General features: G+C 43.9%; 1 protein-coding gene across 6 annotated transcripts in view; it reads right to left on the bottom strand.

Annotated features, from left to right (window-relative positions):
• LOC135211243 (histidine protein methyltransferase 1 homolog) overlaps positions 1-16,778 on the bottom strand; it is a 198,408-nt gene that overhangs the window by 52,744 nt on the left and 128,886 nt on the right. Inside the window, exon 1 of one of the 6 annotated variants that reach the window (XM_064244513.1) lies at positions 6,412-6,457. The exons of the other annotated variants lie outside the window; for them this stretch is intronic. Within the exon in view, the coding sequence (XP_064100583.1) occupies positions 6,412-6,442 (31 nt within the window). The 5' untranslated portion in view covers positions 6,443-6,457. Of the gene's footprint in view, positions 1-6,411; positions 6,458-16,778 lie in introns of those variants that run through there. 6 annotated transcript variants of the gene reach the window in all.

Here is a 16,778-nt window from a genome sequence, read left to right as displayed (position 1 = left end):
ATGGAATACCAACAATCGCCTAATCGCAATGGCGGCAAGGAGAATTCTGACAAGAGCTAAAACATTTGAAACACACCTGATGGAGAGCAGGTAAACTCGACAGTCATCCGGGCAGCCATTCAATTTTTTGTCTGAATGCCGACTCGCCTAATCGGCGGGGAGATATAGCTAACTTTAACAGTAGGTAAGATTCATCTCAGATAAATACATATCCCATTGGTTCGTGAGTCACTTCCTGTTCTTTATTGCCAAACCCTATGGGTATCCCAAATAAGGAACATGGTTAAAAACCTGTGGCTATATACCTTGCACCAACAATAATCTGGGTTGTTGGGATTTATTTATTAAGAGCTAAGCCATTTCATTGCCTGTCAATTTCTTTTGTAAGCTCCTTTGAGGACAAACAGTGGCTATTCTATCAAAATACTATGTACAGGTTTTGACGTAGGAAATACATACCCATTTTTGGTAGCTGCTGTGAGTCCTCAAACTCACCCACTTTCTCTGACAAAAAGCCATGGGACTGGGGTGAACATTTATCTTGCAAAGACCTGGTGTGTTATGAAGATGGTGCCAACTTATGTTTGTCACATCTGCGCGAGTATGACATAGAACCTAGGTAATCATTGCAGGAGGAGATAGAGCCCTCGTCTTGAGTCCTTTATATTTTATCACTGTGGTAACAAGCAATTATCATGGCTGAGATCAATTTTAAGAGAATTCTTTGTAATTGGTTGGTCTGTCTTATGGAGCCCTGGGGAACCATGAGAATGTAACTCCTTTGAGGACTCACAGCAGCTACCAAAAGTAGGTTTTTCTTTTGTCAATACTTGTTTTATGGATGGTTTTAAGAATATGACTAAAACATGAGTATTTGATTTTTATGGTGCATGGAGAAAAATTAAATTTTTATAATAAAATAATGTTTTATTCATACTTACCAACCAATTATTCAAATGTAGGATTCCTCCACACGGCAGACCAAACTTCAAGTTTCTCGGTGGTGCCGCCATTGTTAGTTTAGATAACAGTTACCTCCCACTTCTGGTAAACAGGTATGACAACGTCACACCGCTCAATTGGATTTCAGCCGCAAACTCCACCTGTGGGGAGGAGGGAGGGCTCAAATCAAATAATTGCTTGGTAAGTATGAATAAAAATGATGTTTTTATAATAAAATAAAGTTTTAATTTTACTTACCCAGTAATTACATAGCTATAGTTTCTGTTATTCGCAGCAGTATAGAATCAAAATTCGTGGTAGCAACAGCGATAAGTGTGTAGGTGACAAAGTCTCGCCCCCCCCTAGCGAGAAGGTTAGGAACAACACAGCCAATTAGCTCATTCCGTTTATGCTTATGTCCATCAGCGGGGAGGAGGGAGGGCTCTGATCATGTAATTACTGGGTAAGTATAATTAAAATTTTATTTTATTATAAAAACATCATTTTTAATTATGCAACTTACCCAGTAATTACATAGCTGACTCCCACATTGACAGGAGGTGGGATAAATGGACATACGTACTCTAGTCTAAAATGTAGTCATGTAATGAATTAGAAATAGATAAGTTGCTAGCATTGAAACAATGCTTGTTGTTCCTTGTTAGTTAAGAGAGCTTGCAGTAGAGACTGCCTCTGGTTGGTGCTCAACTTGACCTGTAGTGGCGCGGCAGTAAAGCCGAGGGTCGCCTCTACTTAAGGGGGAGCCTTGTAGCAAGGATGATTCCAATTGCTCACAAGGACTACAATTTGCCCTTGCCCTGGGCACAGTACCATAACAAAAATCAACCAGATTATTATGTCACCTACACTCAAGTAAAACCCACAACCCATCCACTATGTGTCGGGTGCTCCGGGTACATTGTACCCTCTAGGCTCCCTAAACTTTGATCCTTCACTACCAGGTGAAGGTTCGGACAATAGGAGGAAATCCTATGCTTTCTTCCTTAATACCATGCCAGTAATTAAAATTTTCAAGGTACTGCCTAAATTAGCAATTTTCCAAAAATTTCTCTCACGCTATGAGAAATCATAAATGATCACACTACCAGTAGGTCGAATGCAAAATGGACGTATGAGATATATAGCTCTTAAAAGCTAATGAGGTAGAGGTTGTACTTAATGTCATTAGCTTTGCTAACAAGATGTAAATGCTTCTCTTAAATCTGAGTCTCAGAAGAAAAAGACCATTAGGGTAAATGGCAAGATGTCCTAATCCGAGGACGAGACGCATATGTCCTCGCCATAACATCTTGGGTTAAATCTTGTGTGGGCTTCTGGTTCTAGGAAATACCAGACCATCTAGCCAGAGCTCCACTCTTCTCCCTGCAATAAAGCACTTCCGACTGATAGAACAGGGTTTGCACTTGACTGTAGTTGCTGTCCAGAGTTCCTATCAGAAGGAGCTAGTTCTGCTAAAATACAACACAGAGGGAAGATTTTGCTTCTTGCAGCTTAATTAAACCACCAGGACGCTGAATTTCCCTTGTATGAACTTGTTAGGATTCTGGTGTGGTTCCTGTCTGTCCACAGCAGAAGGGTTCTTGCTGCTTCACAGAGAGAAAAAAAAATGCTTTCCTCCCTGTTTCTTGATGTAAGGGAGGGCTGTCAGAGTAGACAGTTACTACTTTATTGCGAACCAGGTCCGCAAACTTCCAATAGCACCCGGTGGATAGCCGTTCAATTCGTTCAATTGAAGTGGCCACCCTGTATCATTGGAATGTCCCCAATACTCTGTCTCCCCAACCTGGATTGGACGTATCTGAATAGAATACCAGGTTGGGGCTCAGAGGAAGAAGGGACTTCCCTTCTAATAGCCTGTCTTCTGATCTCCACCAAGACAGGTCCTCCTTTACTTCAGATGTTGCCTGGAACACAAATGAGTCTGGAAATTTTTCCCTTTCCAGTTATCTTTAGGAAGAGCTGGAGATTCCTAATGTGAAACTGCCAGACGACACGAACTGTTCTATAGAGGCTAGGGTGCCCAGCAGGCTGCTCCATTCCTTTGCTGAGCAATTTTGAAGGGCTAGCAAATGGTCCACCTACTGAAGGCACGACTCCACTCATTGTGGGGATGGAAAAGCCCGAAAGCATCCAAGTCTATCCTCATCCCCAAAAAGACAAAATCCAAATGGGAGACTAACTGTAACTTCCTCAAGTTTATCAGAAGTCCCAACTCCTGCCAATGATGGAATTTTCTGCACATCCTGTGAACTTCTATGAATGTGACCGAAGAAGCCAATATTCCAGGTAAAGAGAGACTTTTTATCCCGACTAGTTGCAGCCATTAACAATGGGGGCTAAGCTGAGAGTACTTATAACACTTGTGTGGCTGTTGAAAACCCGAAGCACGGAGCTGTAAATTGGCACTCTCTCTGAAGACGAAATGAAGAAACTTCTTTGAGCCTCGATGAATTGGGATATGGAACTATGCATCGTACATATCGATGGACACCATCCAGTCCCCTTGATGAAGGAACAAAAAACTGTCTGATTCTCTCCATTATGAATTTTTGTCGTTGGACAAAAACATTCAAAGTGCTCACCTCTAACAAGGGCCTCAAGCCCCCTGAGGCCTTGGGGGATTTACTAATAATCAGTTATAAAATCCGGGAGTTAGTAGGCTACTAATAACTCTAAGGCATGGCCTTCTTCTGCAAGTGACGAAACTTCTCTTGACTGGGCAATAACTGTCTGAATTCTGAATGTCCAGAGTAGGCTAAAGCTATTGGAGAGCTGAATAAGGGTGGAACGCTCTCAAAAAGAATGTTGTAGCCTTCTCTCAGCATTATACGATCCAAGGTTCTGCTCCACTTGCTTCACAGTTCATTTAATTGGCGGAACCTTTCCCCTTCAGGTGCCCGGAGGACTGCCTCTTCACTTCTTAGCAGTGATTTGGAGGAAGATTTCCTAATGGTTCGAGGGTTGATACGTCCTCTTCCCCCGATCTAGGGAATGACCTAGAACTTCCCTTGCCATGAAAGAGCTGAGCGTATGTGGAAGGAGAAGGATGTGAGCTAGTAGTGGTAACACGAGAATACATACTTGATTGAATGAGAGAGAGATAAAGTCCGGGGTTCACTTCATCTGGAGTTCAGAAGCTACCTGAATCACTGCATCCTCAAGAAAAAGGTGTTTACTATCCAGAGGAGGGTAAAGAGGGGTAGACCTCTGTGTCTGATACACTATTTGGTGGTGAAAGAACATGAGTTCTCTTGTCTTCTTCAGAATGCCCAACATAAAAGAAGACAATTCCATGGAACTGTCTCGTTAAAGGTTCAAAAAAATCCTCATCCAGCACTGAACATTCCTTGATCTTGCGCCCAAAGCTCCAACAGTCTAATCAAGGAAGCCCACTACTACAACCACAAGGAAGATAATCTTAATTACATCGCCTAATTCCTGTCAAAAGATGACGGTGGGAAATTAAAATTAACCTATCCCTGTTACCTCTTTCAGAAAGCCAAAGGTTAGCTTCCTTCATCGCCTAAAAAAAACTAGTTAAGCAACTTGGACGAATCTACTTGAATATCTCTAAAAAATGAGGACACTGGCGATGTTGGAGCTACTGGCAAGACAGTCAGAGAAATTCAGTAGAAAATATCGAAGAGCAGACTTGTAAGTCGTAGGAGTTCCCGTATCTCTGTCTTCTTCCTCTTCTGCCAAAAAAAAACAGGGGACAAGGCTGTTTGTGGCTGGATAGAAGGAGCAGTATGCTTCATGAAGCCTTGGAGAGAACAATCTGAAGAATTCGCTACAAAGTAGTAAAGTAGCGAATTGTAGGATGTCTGAGATGACTCCTTATCCTCTTTTTCTTCGGCCGATGAAAATGGAGACAAGTTTGCTTAAGGTTGAACAGGAGTTAGAAAAGACTTCCTAAAACCAAAAATACTGTCCGACTTATTTTGAATGGTTGCAGTTGAAGATGTAAGCGTTGTCCATGGCTGAGAAAAACTTCCTACTGATCCAGCTACGCCGGGTGCCGATGGAAGTTCGGGTGCCGATGGACGCTCAGGCGCTTATGGATGCTCGGGCGCCAATGGACACTCATGGATGCTCAGGAGCCAATGGACGCTTGGGAGCCAATGGATGCTCGGGCGCTAATGGACGCTTGGGAGCCATTGAATGTTTTGGCGCCAGCATTGGCACTTGAGACCAGTGAGTGCTCTTGAAGAAGAGATAAAACATGCACCAGTATGCATTACTGTGACAATGAGCGCTCAACCGCTTGTTGAAGCCGAGGCGCCAATGGGTGGTCTTCCACTCTTGCCCCAAATGGGAGGCTTGAATTACTTTAGATACAGAAGGCAGGACAGAGTCCCTTCCTGCTCAAGAAGGACGCACAGTCACCAAGAGACACTCAATTGCCGTACACTTTTTAAGAGCTAGACTCTAACACAAAGGAACTAGTATCTGGAATAGGGAGCATAGGAGGAAAGAGGTCTGGCGCCAACAGACAATCAGAACTTTCCCTGCATGCAATCTTATCTGATGGACGCCCAAGGACAACTTCCTCGAATCTAGGAAAAGGGTATCCTTTCACTACACTGACCGTCTAAGCCATTGTCATTGTGTGAAAAGCATTCTGGAATGTCCCAGAACCTGCAAGAAGGACGCTGGTCCTCTTGTAACACTCTGGTCTTCTTAGGAGGGACAGAGGGCAACATATTACCAGTCCTCCTTTACAGTGGACGAGACTGCAATAAAGCGCCACTGGCTCAACCCACTTGCGGAAAGACAAAACACTTCCTTATAGATGCCTTTTCATTGGCATTATGTCACGACCTGGGATTTAACAACAGGACCGCCTGAGGGGGCGACTGTCCTTGGGCAAATCCCACTGACCTCCCTTGGGCTACCAGTATGCCTCCTCCCAGGTGCTGGGGAGTTTGACAGGGACCTTTGCCTAGGAGAATCAGGGGACGAACAGCACCTCCTCCACTACACAACACTTCACTATCACAGAGTTAACATTGCTAATCTCAACACCACTGGCAATGGTATGGGAAGGAGGCGAGGGAGACAAGCAAAGGAGCATGTGGTACAAATTAAATTTTACAATAAAAATGACATTCATAAAATAATAATTTTTCAACAATAACTATATCATTAAGATTAAAGAGCTAGTAGCAGGAGAGAAAAAACAACTGGGATAGAGTGTTATCTGACTACTATGAGATTCAGGGTCTCTGTAACGGTTTATTGGACTTTGCTCCTTGTCAAAGCATCGGATGTAGCTGAAAGTTGACATATGTATATTTTACAACCACACACAAATTTTGTCAGTATTATCAATAACCTAAACCCGATAGTTTTATTTTTATAGAGTAAAAATGATCTAGCCGACGCCATGGCCAATGATTACGAGCCAAGAGTCGAAAAACATTCATTATGTAAGCAAGGTAAACACACCTTTTGACGAAATGTTGCCCCGCCCATCCATCAGACAGAAACTCCATCGGCTCTGAAACCCAAAGACTTTATGAATGGCGGAACGATACATAGATGTGGGTGGGGTATCAGTGCTAGCGTAGTAATACTACTGTAGCAGTAGTGCCGCAACAGTATAGCAGTAATATACATGAGGATCATTTAGCACTTCTTACAACTACTCGAGAAATTTGTTTTTATAGACAGATGTTAAATTTTCTAATCCAACAGTGCCCATGGTAGCCTTCAGTGTTATCCTGAATTATAACGAGGCGAAAGTGGGTGGAGCCTCATGAAGTCATCATTCTGACGATAATTATTGGTGAAGGTTTAAAGCCAACATACAGTACCGGCTATTTTTTTTTTCAGTAGATAGCCAATAAATAAAAATTGCTTGACATTGGATATAGCAGTTATCAAATCCAGCTTGTCTACTATGTTTTTGAAAATTACCAACTATTCCCTACATCTTGTCAATCTGATTGTGACCTATAAAGTAGACTGTAATTTCTTAGGAAACCTATTTTGGGAGTTAGACTGATAATCGAAGTGTTTTTGTATTTATTAACATATTTTGTTGGTTTGTTCATTATGACAATTATCAGTGGAGAGGTTCCAGAATTCATAAAGGTGTACTGCTTTGCTTCTAGTATTTAAATTTTTATGTCATTGTTGCCAGAGGTTTAGCCTTCGTTACGTATAGCCAACCATCCATCGAGAAAGAGGGAAGAAATGCTGTCATAATTTACGTAATAAGTGCGTTCGAAACCTTTTCTCTGAGTAAGTTGGCCCGTTTTCAAAAAAGGTCACTTTTACATTATAAGTACAAAATGTATTCAACCTACGTAATGCAGAATACAGTCAAAATTTATGTGTAGATATAATATGTATTCTGAATAAGCGTTATATTTATGAAATGCATAGATAAAAAGCTATTGCGAAAAAACCGTGTTACAGAGCCCCTGAATCTCATAGTAGGTGTCCATGTATCACAAGAAAACTACTTGAACACCTGTGTAGCTACAATACTGAGAGCTCGGAACCGCTGGATGCTCGGCGCCATGGATGCTACTTCATGCTTAGCGCCGATGGACGCTATTGGGCACTCTGCACCGATGGATGCTATTGGGCGCTCGGCGCCGATGGACGCTATTGGGCGCTCAGCGCCGATGGATGCTATGGCACCGCAGATCCGCCGGGCACTCGTGGGCACTACTAGGCTCAACTGTACGCTGCCACAGATCCGCTGGACGCTTGTGGACGCTACTAGGCGTCCATTACTGGGCTCAGTAAACTATGAGATAAATGCATGACATAATCTTACGTCAAACATATGGCTAAAGATAAGATAAGCCCGAATAATTCGGCCCAGATAAGCTAAAAGCTTTGAAGGCAAGCGTATTCTATCGTCATTCTAGCTACTTGACAGTTTTGATTTGATTCAAGCTAAGGCCGCATGCTAAATCAACATTACTTTGTTCCCTTAATGGTGGTAAGTACAGCTGTCTATGGGGACGTTCTCTCTGTAGTGGGCTCTTGTACGTTTTCAAGTTGTTTCCAATAATACTATTACATCAACAATAAAAATATCAATAATAATAATTTTATTCTTGCTTTTAATAGGATTTCAATTGACCACCCTCTGAAAATCCATAATAACTAATTCTCACCTGCTACATTAAACTTTTACACTGAAGTTGAAAAGATTGATAAGCGTTTAAATATATTGCAAATTCGTTCAGTAGCGGACATGCTAACAAGTTAAAGTGGTGAAAACACCTTAAAACAATAATTTCTGGGCTCAGCCGTGTCGCTCCGTGAAATGTGTCCTCTTTAGCACTATTTCTAGTAAAATATTGCTATGATACCAGAGAACTGCTAAATTGGACATGTCAGAAGTCTCTGACTCGCTCACCTAAATAAAAGGCATCGGTATAGAACTGGGGCGAGTGTTAAACACTACCACAGTAACCCCTCCAATTAGCCTTTTCCTCATCAAAAGACCCTGAAAACGGGGAGCCGACCTATAGGTCACACCCAGCTACCCTGTTGAAGGGGACTGCGGCGTCATTCTTATCGATAGCCTCCCAGCGTTGCACGCTTTTTTATAGCTATCTGTTCTTTTTATTGGTTTCGTTATTCTTTTTCGTTATGGATCGTCAATCTGCCTCTTCACCCAAGTTAAGTACTTGGTTCGCCCTTTATTTTTCTGTATTTAGGGAGTGATTTTGCCTTTCGTTTTGCCTTTATTTAGGATTTTGTTAGGCGTCTCCTCCCGTAACGAGCGGTAGCGAGCCGCCATTACGTCGTTTCCCCTTGTTGTACCAATTTCGAGCGGCTTCTTTCAGTACCTATATATTTATATTTTATATACTCGTAACTTATGGTATTTCAGTATATATTTTCAGTATATATTTTATTATGTCTTGGGTGGCAGTTACTTTGTCGATCTTGTTTGATCTACGTTTATTATTTTCATGATTTCCTGTTTTTCAAGGGGGTCGGCGTTCGTGCACGTTTCTTTGTTTCGTGCTTCGTTGTTTATCTATCGTTCCCCCCTTCCCCCTTTTATTTTATTTGGTATTTTCCATTCAGTTTGGTATTTTCCATTCAAGAATTCCCCCTTTTTCATTTTCGTCAGCTTACCGTTTGTTTTCGTTTTGTCGGTGAGCAAGTATTTTTCCCTTGTTGCGCCCACTCTCATCGAGTGGCCTCCATTGCGTTTTATATTTTTCGCCCCTTATTTTCATTACCCCTGTTAAAGCATGTTTTCCCTTAGCTTTAAGTAATTGATTTTATTTTGTCTATGTATATTTGGGTGTTCGGTCGGCAGCTAGCCTTCATAGGCTTTGCCTGAGTTTTCCTCGTGATCCTTTATTCGCGGGGAATCGCTGGTCACGTGATCGTCCCCCCTTCAGCCCTCCCTCCCTCCCCCTCTCGTGGGACTCCCCGTAGTTGGGTGCCGCTCTCGTTGTTTGTCGCTGACGGCCGGTCCCACCAGCGGAGGGGGAGGTGTAGTGGGTCTCCCAGGACCTTGGGCTGGGGAGTGTCGCTTCTTAGCCGACCGCCTCCGGAGTTGTTAGTCGCACTGCGTTTCAGCCTCGGCTTCCGTGGATTGTTGCGCTCTGCTTCTTTCACTCCCGGAGCTTACATCCACCCGCCTAAAACATTCCCTCTCCGCATAAGGCGGGTTTAGATTCCGGCCTCTCCCGGAGTCATTGAGGGTTATGTTTACGGAAGTTACTCTTCCGTAGGCGGAGATAGTATATTTGTTATTTTAGTTTTTATTATCATTATTTTTATCTTTATTTTTATTTTTATTTTTCTTGCCACGGAACTTGCGAGTTCATGTGGCCGTCCCGGGTTACTTCGTGTACCCCCCTCTCCGGGTCATACAGCTCCGGGTATACAACTCCGGGTGGTTTTTTTCCTTACACAGTCCCCGGGGGGACGTTAACATATGAATAATATTTATACCCTTTCTTTTCTTTATAGCCCCACCCGGAATGCTCCGGCACAAAAAAAAAATAAATAAATAAATAAATAAAACAAAAGAAAAGAAATATATTTCATTATCCTATTAAGTGTGTGCAATTGTTCTTATTATATTGCACTTACAGGCCTCTCAGTGTCTGGTTGCCGGCTGTAGTGCTGCTCTGCAAGATCCGTGCGGCCATGACGTTTTGTCGGGCCACCGCCCCCCTGTGCAGTGCTGCTTCCTGATTCCGTGGTCTGGCATCATGAAAACTGTTTTGCCTGCTACGACTTGGTACATCAGGCTACCTCTTCGGTAAGTTGCCGCACTGCTGATTCTATGTTATTGTATAAAAAAAAAAAAAAAAAAAAAAAAAAAAAAAAAAAAAAAATATTGAAATGAGATAAAATAAATGATCAATTAAAATTTCTTTAAATTAAATTACATTGTTTAATCAATAATTATAGAATAATGTTCAAGGAATTTACTTGGTATTGACACATTCCTTGCATTACAGGCTGAGCAGTCTATTAAGGATGCTGCACTCTCCGCCCTCAAGATCTGGGTTGGAGGGTTTGGACGGAACGTAGGGAAGGCTAAGCCGTATATTCTGTCCCGAGATATGGCGACTTTGCTCTTCCCAGCCGGAAAATCTGCCGGATACGTCGATCCAAAAGTAGCGGCACCAATTATTTCAAATCAATACAAGACTCAGTTATTGAACAGCAAGAGGCGGAATTGCCGGACCTTGGACTAGAGGAAGTCTCACTTGAAGTGGTTGAGGATTTGCCCGTTACACTAGGCACGGGTACAGGTAACAGTGTTAATGAGGCTAGCTTAGTTAGTCACCGGGATCTTTCCTTGAGTGACTCTGATTCTTCCTCTCCTTCTACTTCCAATTCCTTCATGGGTTTCACAGGAGGTTTGCCCCCTCCCAGGTTGCACTCCTTCTCTGTGATTCCTAAACTAAAGAAAAAACCTGCGGGTAAAAACTTGCTTAAAGGCAGATCAGAGACAATGCCAAGGCCTGGGCAGTCACCAGAGGTTCATACACATATTAAAACTAAAATAAAGTCACTTTCCAAACCTTCAACTCCCAAGGTCTCAAGGAGGGAATTCTTCCTATTGCCCTACCAGTCCCATTCCATTAACTTCTAGGGACCGGATTACCTCATAAGGTACCGCAAGAGGGACAGGATGATTCTCCGTTGACCAAGACCAGTTCAACACAAATATTCTAAATCAGGTCAGTAGCCTTGGTAGTTTACTCAGCTCAGTTGCAGCAAGGTTTGAAGAAGTGTTTAGCAGGTTAGGTGCTCAGGACTCCCTGATTGCAGGTCTCAGACAGGAGTCGGCAGTTTCGGCCCCTTCTAGTAGCTTGATGCAAGCTCAGAGCATGCCTGACGGGTCCACGCTCCCTCCCTTCCACCCCCCCCCCGGTAATCCCTGGAGGGTGGCTAACTTCGCTCCGTTTGTCAGTGGGATGTTGACTATAGAAGGTTGCGGCACACGTAGGCTCGAGGATTTCGAGTTTTTCCCCGAAGGTTTACAGCCTCCATTCATAGGCTATGTTACGGAGGCAGCTCTGGTTAGAGAGGATAAGGTCCCCAAGGAGACTGTTATCCTTCTAGAGATCAGGCTCAGCAAACATGGGTACGGAGCCTAGAAGAGTGGGACTGCTCAAATACTAGAATAACAGCTTTTAAAAGTCCTTTCACCATGTTTACAACTGATGTCGGCAACCCCTTACCTTTTACATCAAAGGTAGCAGAACTAACACTCCAGGCAGTGACTCGAGAAGAGCCCATGCCCCAGCTTAGGGAGACAGATCCCACATCTTTACTACTCCCAGGTAGGGAGGATTTGTGGGAGGATTTGCCAGCTACGTTCTCGGTAGGCAAGCTGAAGCCAGATTGTGCAATCACCTTGTTTAGTGAACGCCTTCCTAGGCTGTCAGACGCATTGATCCAAGCCGAATTTGACGCTAAGACACGTCTCGCAAGGTCTCTTAACTCCCTAGTGATGACAGAGACGGCGGCTCGGGAGTACGCTCAGGAGCTGCTGTTTAAGGTCATTGCGAAGTCGTTACTTTTAAGCATGCAATGTGACTTGTACGACTTTGCGATTGCTAGGAGAAATTGCAGGAAGCATGTTCTGTCTGAGGCGACGATAAGGCACGAACCCAACAAGCCTTCTAGCTTCCTCAATCTGGGGTGCAGATCTCTTCCCAGCTTCAGCAGTATCCGAGGTTCAGAGCGAGGCATCACGTCTTAACCAAAGCATCAGTTGCGTTGGGGAATCCCTTTCAAAAGGAAATCAGAGTCTTCTTCCTCCAGTTTTAGGGCTAAGAAGAGGCAAAGGAAGTTCCTACCTTTCCAAGTCCCGCAACAGCATCCTGTGCTACAAGCTGTTCCAATTCAACAGGTATCCCAGCCTTCGACTTCTAAGGCTCAGCCTCAGCCAACAGCATCAATGTTTGTCTTCCTTTCGCCACCGGCCGTCTTAACCAACAGGCCTCCTCACAGTATTCAGTGTCGCCCCGCTTTTAACCCGGTCTATGAGAGTCGGGCATTTCACCCCTTTACCAGAGTTGCTAGGGGTGGCAGGGCGGGTAGAGGATCCTTTCGCCAGCGCGGAGGAGCCAGAGCCCAAGGGCGAACTAGAGGTGCAAGGTCAGGCAGAGGATCCCGGCCTTCATCATCTCAATGAAGTTTCTCAGGTAGGAGGCAGGCTGTACCTCTTTCGTCATCGTTGGGGGTTCAGCAGTTGGGCAAAAAGCATAGTATCCAGAGGCCTAGGCTGGAGTTGGATCAAAGGTCTCCTCCACCCATCACCTTCTATCAGGAACAAACGCAGGAATTGATGGATTACTCCAAGGACCTTCTCCAGAAGGGAGCAATCTCCAAGACGAAGAACTTGAAATTTCAGGGTCGTCTATTCAGCGTCCCAAAGAAAGGGACCGACAAAAGAAGGGTGATCTTAGACTTGTCCCGTCTAAACTTGTACATTCGTTGCGACAAGTTCAAAATGCTGACCATCTCTCAGGTGCGGACCTTACTTCCCCGTGGGGCCGTCACCACCTCTATAGATCTTACAGACGCCTACTATCATGTCCCGATAGCTCGGCACTTCCGACCATTCCTCGCCTTCAAACTAGGGAAAGAAGCCTACTCCTTCAAAGTAATGCCCTTCGGGCTGAATATAGCACCAAGGGTTTTCACGAAACTGGCGGAGACAGTGGTGCAGGAGCTAAGATCCCAGGGTATATTGGTGGTGGCGTACCTAGACGATTGGCTAATCTGGGAGATGGACAAAGGCACAAATGTATGAAAGCCATGGACAAGGTCATGTCTTTCCTGGAATATTTAGGGTTCAAGATCAACAGGACCAAGTCCCGGTTGACTCCGGAGTCCAAGTTCCAGTGGCTAGGGATTCATTGGGACTTGGATTCTCACACTCTTTCCATTCCAGCAGGAAAGAGAAAGGAGATTGCCAAGGCAACAAGACAATTCTTAAAGTGCAAAGAGACTTCGAGAAGGAATCAGGAGAGGATCCTAGGCTCGCTCCAGTTTGCCTCAGTCACGGACGTTCTGTTGAAAGCCAAGCTCAAGGACATCAATCGAGTTTGGCGTTCGAAGGCAAATGCCAAGTGTCGGGACAAGTTCGCCCGGATACCTCTGATTCTCAGAAAACGCCTGCGCCCATGGACAAAGGCCGCCAACCTAGCCAAGGAGTTACCGTTGCAGTTTCCTCCCCCGTCCCTAGTGGTGCATACGGACGCATCGCTGACAGGTTGGGGAGGTTATTCACAGCACGAGAAGGTTCAGGGAACTTGGTCACCTCACTTCCAACACTTCACATCAACATTCTAGAAGCTATGGCAGTGTTTCTGACTTTAAAAAAGCTCCGTCCTCCAAAGAAGACTCATATCAGGTTGGTCCTCGACAGTGCAGTAGTAGTACACTGTATAAACAGAGGTGGTTCAAAGTCAAGTCATGTGAACCACGTGATGATAGCAATCTTTTCTCTAGCAGCCAAGAACACCTGGCATCTGTCGGCTACTCACCTGGCAAGGAGTCCACAATGTAGTGGCAGACGCCTGTCTCGGTCGGTCCCTCTGGAATCAGAATGGTCACTGGACCAAGAATCCTTCGAGAGGGTTTGCCAAAGAGTACCAGGTCTAGAAGTAGATCTGTTTGCCACAGAGGCAAACCACAAGCTGCCTTGTTATGTAGCCCCCAATCTGGACCCTCTGGCATACGCTACGGACGCCCTGAGCATAGATTGGAACCAGTGGTCGAAAATCTATTTATTCCCTCCGTGAACCTTCTCCTGAAGGTGGCTGCACAAGTTGAGATCCTTCGAAGGCCAGGTGGCTCTCATAGCCCTCTACTGGCCCAAGAGCAACTGGTTTCCCCTTCTCCTGGAACTAGGTCTTCGCCCTCACCCTCTCCCGGACTTGAGACTATCGCAACAAGTTCAAACGAGGACTGTGTTCGATTCCTCAGGTCTTCCACAAAACCCTAACTTTATGGATTTCATGAAGTTTGCAGGTAAGAGAGTAGGCGACATTCACAGAACATGTTGTTCTTGGAGTCAGACAAGAGAGAGTCTACGCTTCGCCAGTATGACTCAGCAGTTAAGAAATTGTCTTCGTTCCTCAGAGAATCAAATATCAAAGTAATGACATTGAACGTGGCCATAACCTTCTTCAGGTCTTTGTTTGAACAAGGCTTGGCAGCTGCAACAATTACAACCACTAAGTCAGCTCTGAAAAAGATTTTTCTTCTCGGTTTGGTATCAATCTAACCGAGTCTTATTTCACCTCTATCCCAAGGGCATGTGCACGTCTACGGCCCGTTCACAGACCGTCGTCAGTGTCATGGTTTCTTATGATGTTCTTAGGTTAGCCTCGGAAACAGACAACTTCAAATGTGATTACCAAACCATTTTGCGTAAAACTCTGTTCTTATTGAGTCTAGCTTCAGGTGCCAGAATATCAGAGCTGTCATCTTTATCTAGAGATGAAGCGCATATTGAGTTCCTTTCCTCGGAGGACGTGTTGCTTTCGCCAAATAAGCAATTTCTAGCTAAGAATGAAGATCTCTTGATGAGGTGGTCTCCATGGAAGATTGTCCCGCTTCCGCAGGATCCATCGTTATGTCCTGTTAAAACTCTTAAGGACTATTTATCTAGGACGTCTACCTATTCCGAAGGCCCCCTTTTCATTAGAAAAGATGGTGGTACACTATCTCTAAAAGGCATTAGGCAGCAGATTTTATATTTTATCAAGAAAGCCAGCCCAGGGTCATTCCCCAAGGTGCATGACATTCGGGCAATAGCAACTTCTTCAAATATATGGACTTTGATGATCTGAAGAAGTATACTGGTTGGAAGTCACCCTTGGTTTTCAAAAAGCACTACCTTAAGTCTTTAGAGGATCTTAAATATCATGCAATAGCTGCAGGGAGGCCAGTGTCTCCCACTGCTACATCATTATAGTACCGTCCTTGTGTCATATGAATCTTTTCAATTATGCCAGCCTCATTAGCATTTTACCTACCTCAGCAAATGCCTTGGCTATTAGAATAAGTGTATAATCGTGTATAGTTTTACGTACATACAAATTATCTGTAATTATTTTATTAATGTATGTGACTTGTTGCAAATGTTGCCACATGTTTTTGGCTATATAGTATATTTGTAAATGAATTGTATTTTTTCCAATTCTAAACTATTTTATTATTTCCTTTGATTTCATTAATATGATTTTTACCTTTCAGGATAGTATAGCTTGGTGTTTTCTCTGGTACAATTTCACGGAGCGACACGGCTGAGCCCAGAAAAGGGATTTTGACGTAGGAAAAATCTATTTCTGGGCGAGGAAGCCGTGTCGCCCAGTGAAATCCCCCCCTTTTTTCCTTTTTTCCCCCCCCTTGCTGTGCACCAAGCTTCTTTGCTATCGATAAGTATGACGCCGCAGTCCCCTTCAACAGGGTAGCTGGGTGTGACCTATAGGTCGGCTCCCCGTTTTCAGGGTCTTTTGATGAGGAAAAGGCTAATTGGAGGGGTTACTGTGGTAGTGTTTAACACTCGCCCCAGTTCTATACCGACACCTTTTATTTAGGTGAGCGAGTCAGAGACTTCTGACATGTCCAATTTAGCAGTTCTCTGGTATCATAGCAATATTTTACTAGAAATAGTGCTAAAGAGGACACATTTCACTGGGCGACACGGCTTCCTCGCCCAGAAATAGATTTTTCCTACGTCAAAATCCCTTTATTAATCCTGCCAACACGTTTTTGCAGAAATAGAATTCAACACCAACATCGTTCTGATAACGAATGCAATGTTTACATTATTACGCTACTCTATCCGGAAGATAGCTAATGCAGGGTTTCCACTATTATGCAACTTCCTTATTAGGTAAGTGACATCTCGCTTTGTTGCGTTACTCATTGTGAAAATGATTTAATCAAAATAATCGCTACTGAAACGTGTTATCGAACAATATCTGATTGCTAACAAGCGTAAACATTGATCCACTACAACCAATGTTTAAATATTTATAGTTCGACACTCGTCAAATAGTAGTTGACAAATTAACTGCAAGTTGCTGTAAATGCGAACTAAAGATGCACTACTTCAGTGAAATGCAATAAAACAAGGAAAAAACTCATCCTGAAGCTTTCGGTTGATGTTATTCCACTCTCGGTTTGTACTATACCGAAATCTTGTAAATAACCGGCGAAAATTGAATAACTGCTGCCGACACCAGATGTTTACACCAGGAGTGGCAGAAACGGAATGAGCTAATTGGCTGTGTTGTTCTTAACCTTCTCGCTAGGGGGACGGTGAGACTATGTCACCTACA

This window comes from Macrobrachium nipponense, chromosome 4 (genome assembly GCF_015104395.2).
Source record: "Macrobrachium nipponense isolate FS-2020 chromosome 4, ASM1510439v2, whole genome shotgun sequence".
NCBI lineage: Eukaryota > Metazoa > Arthropoda > Malacostraca > Decapoda > Palaemonidae > Macrobrachium > Macrobrachium nipponense.
The sequence above is the reverse complement of the archived record's forward strand: the minus strand, read 5'-3'. Positions and strand labels throughout refer to the sequence as shown.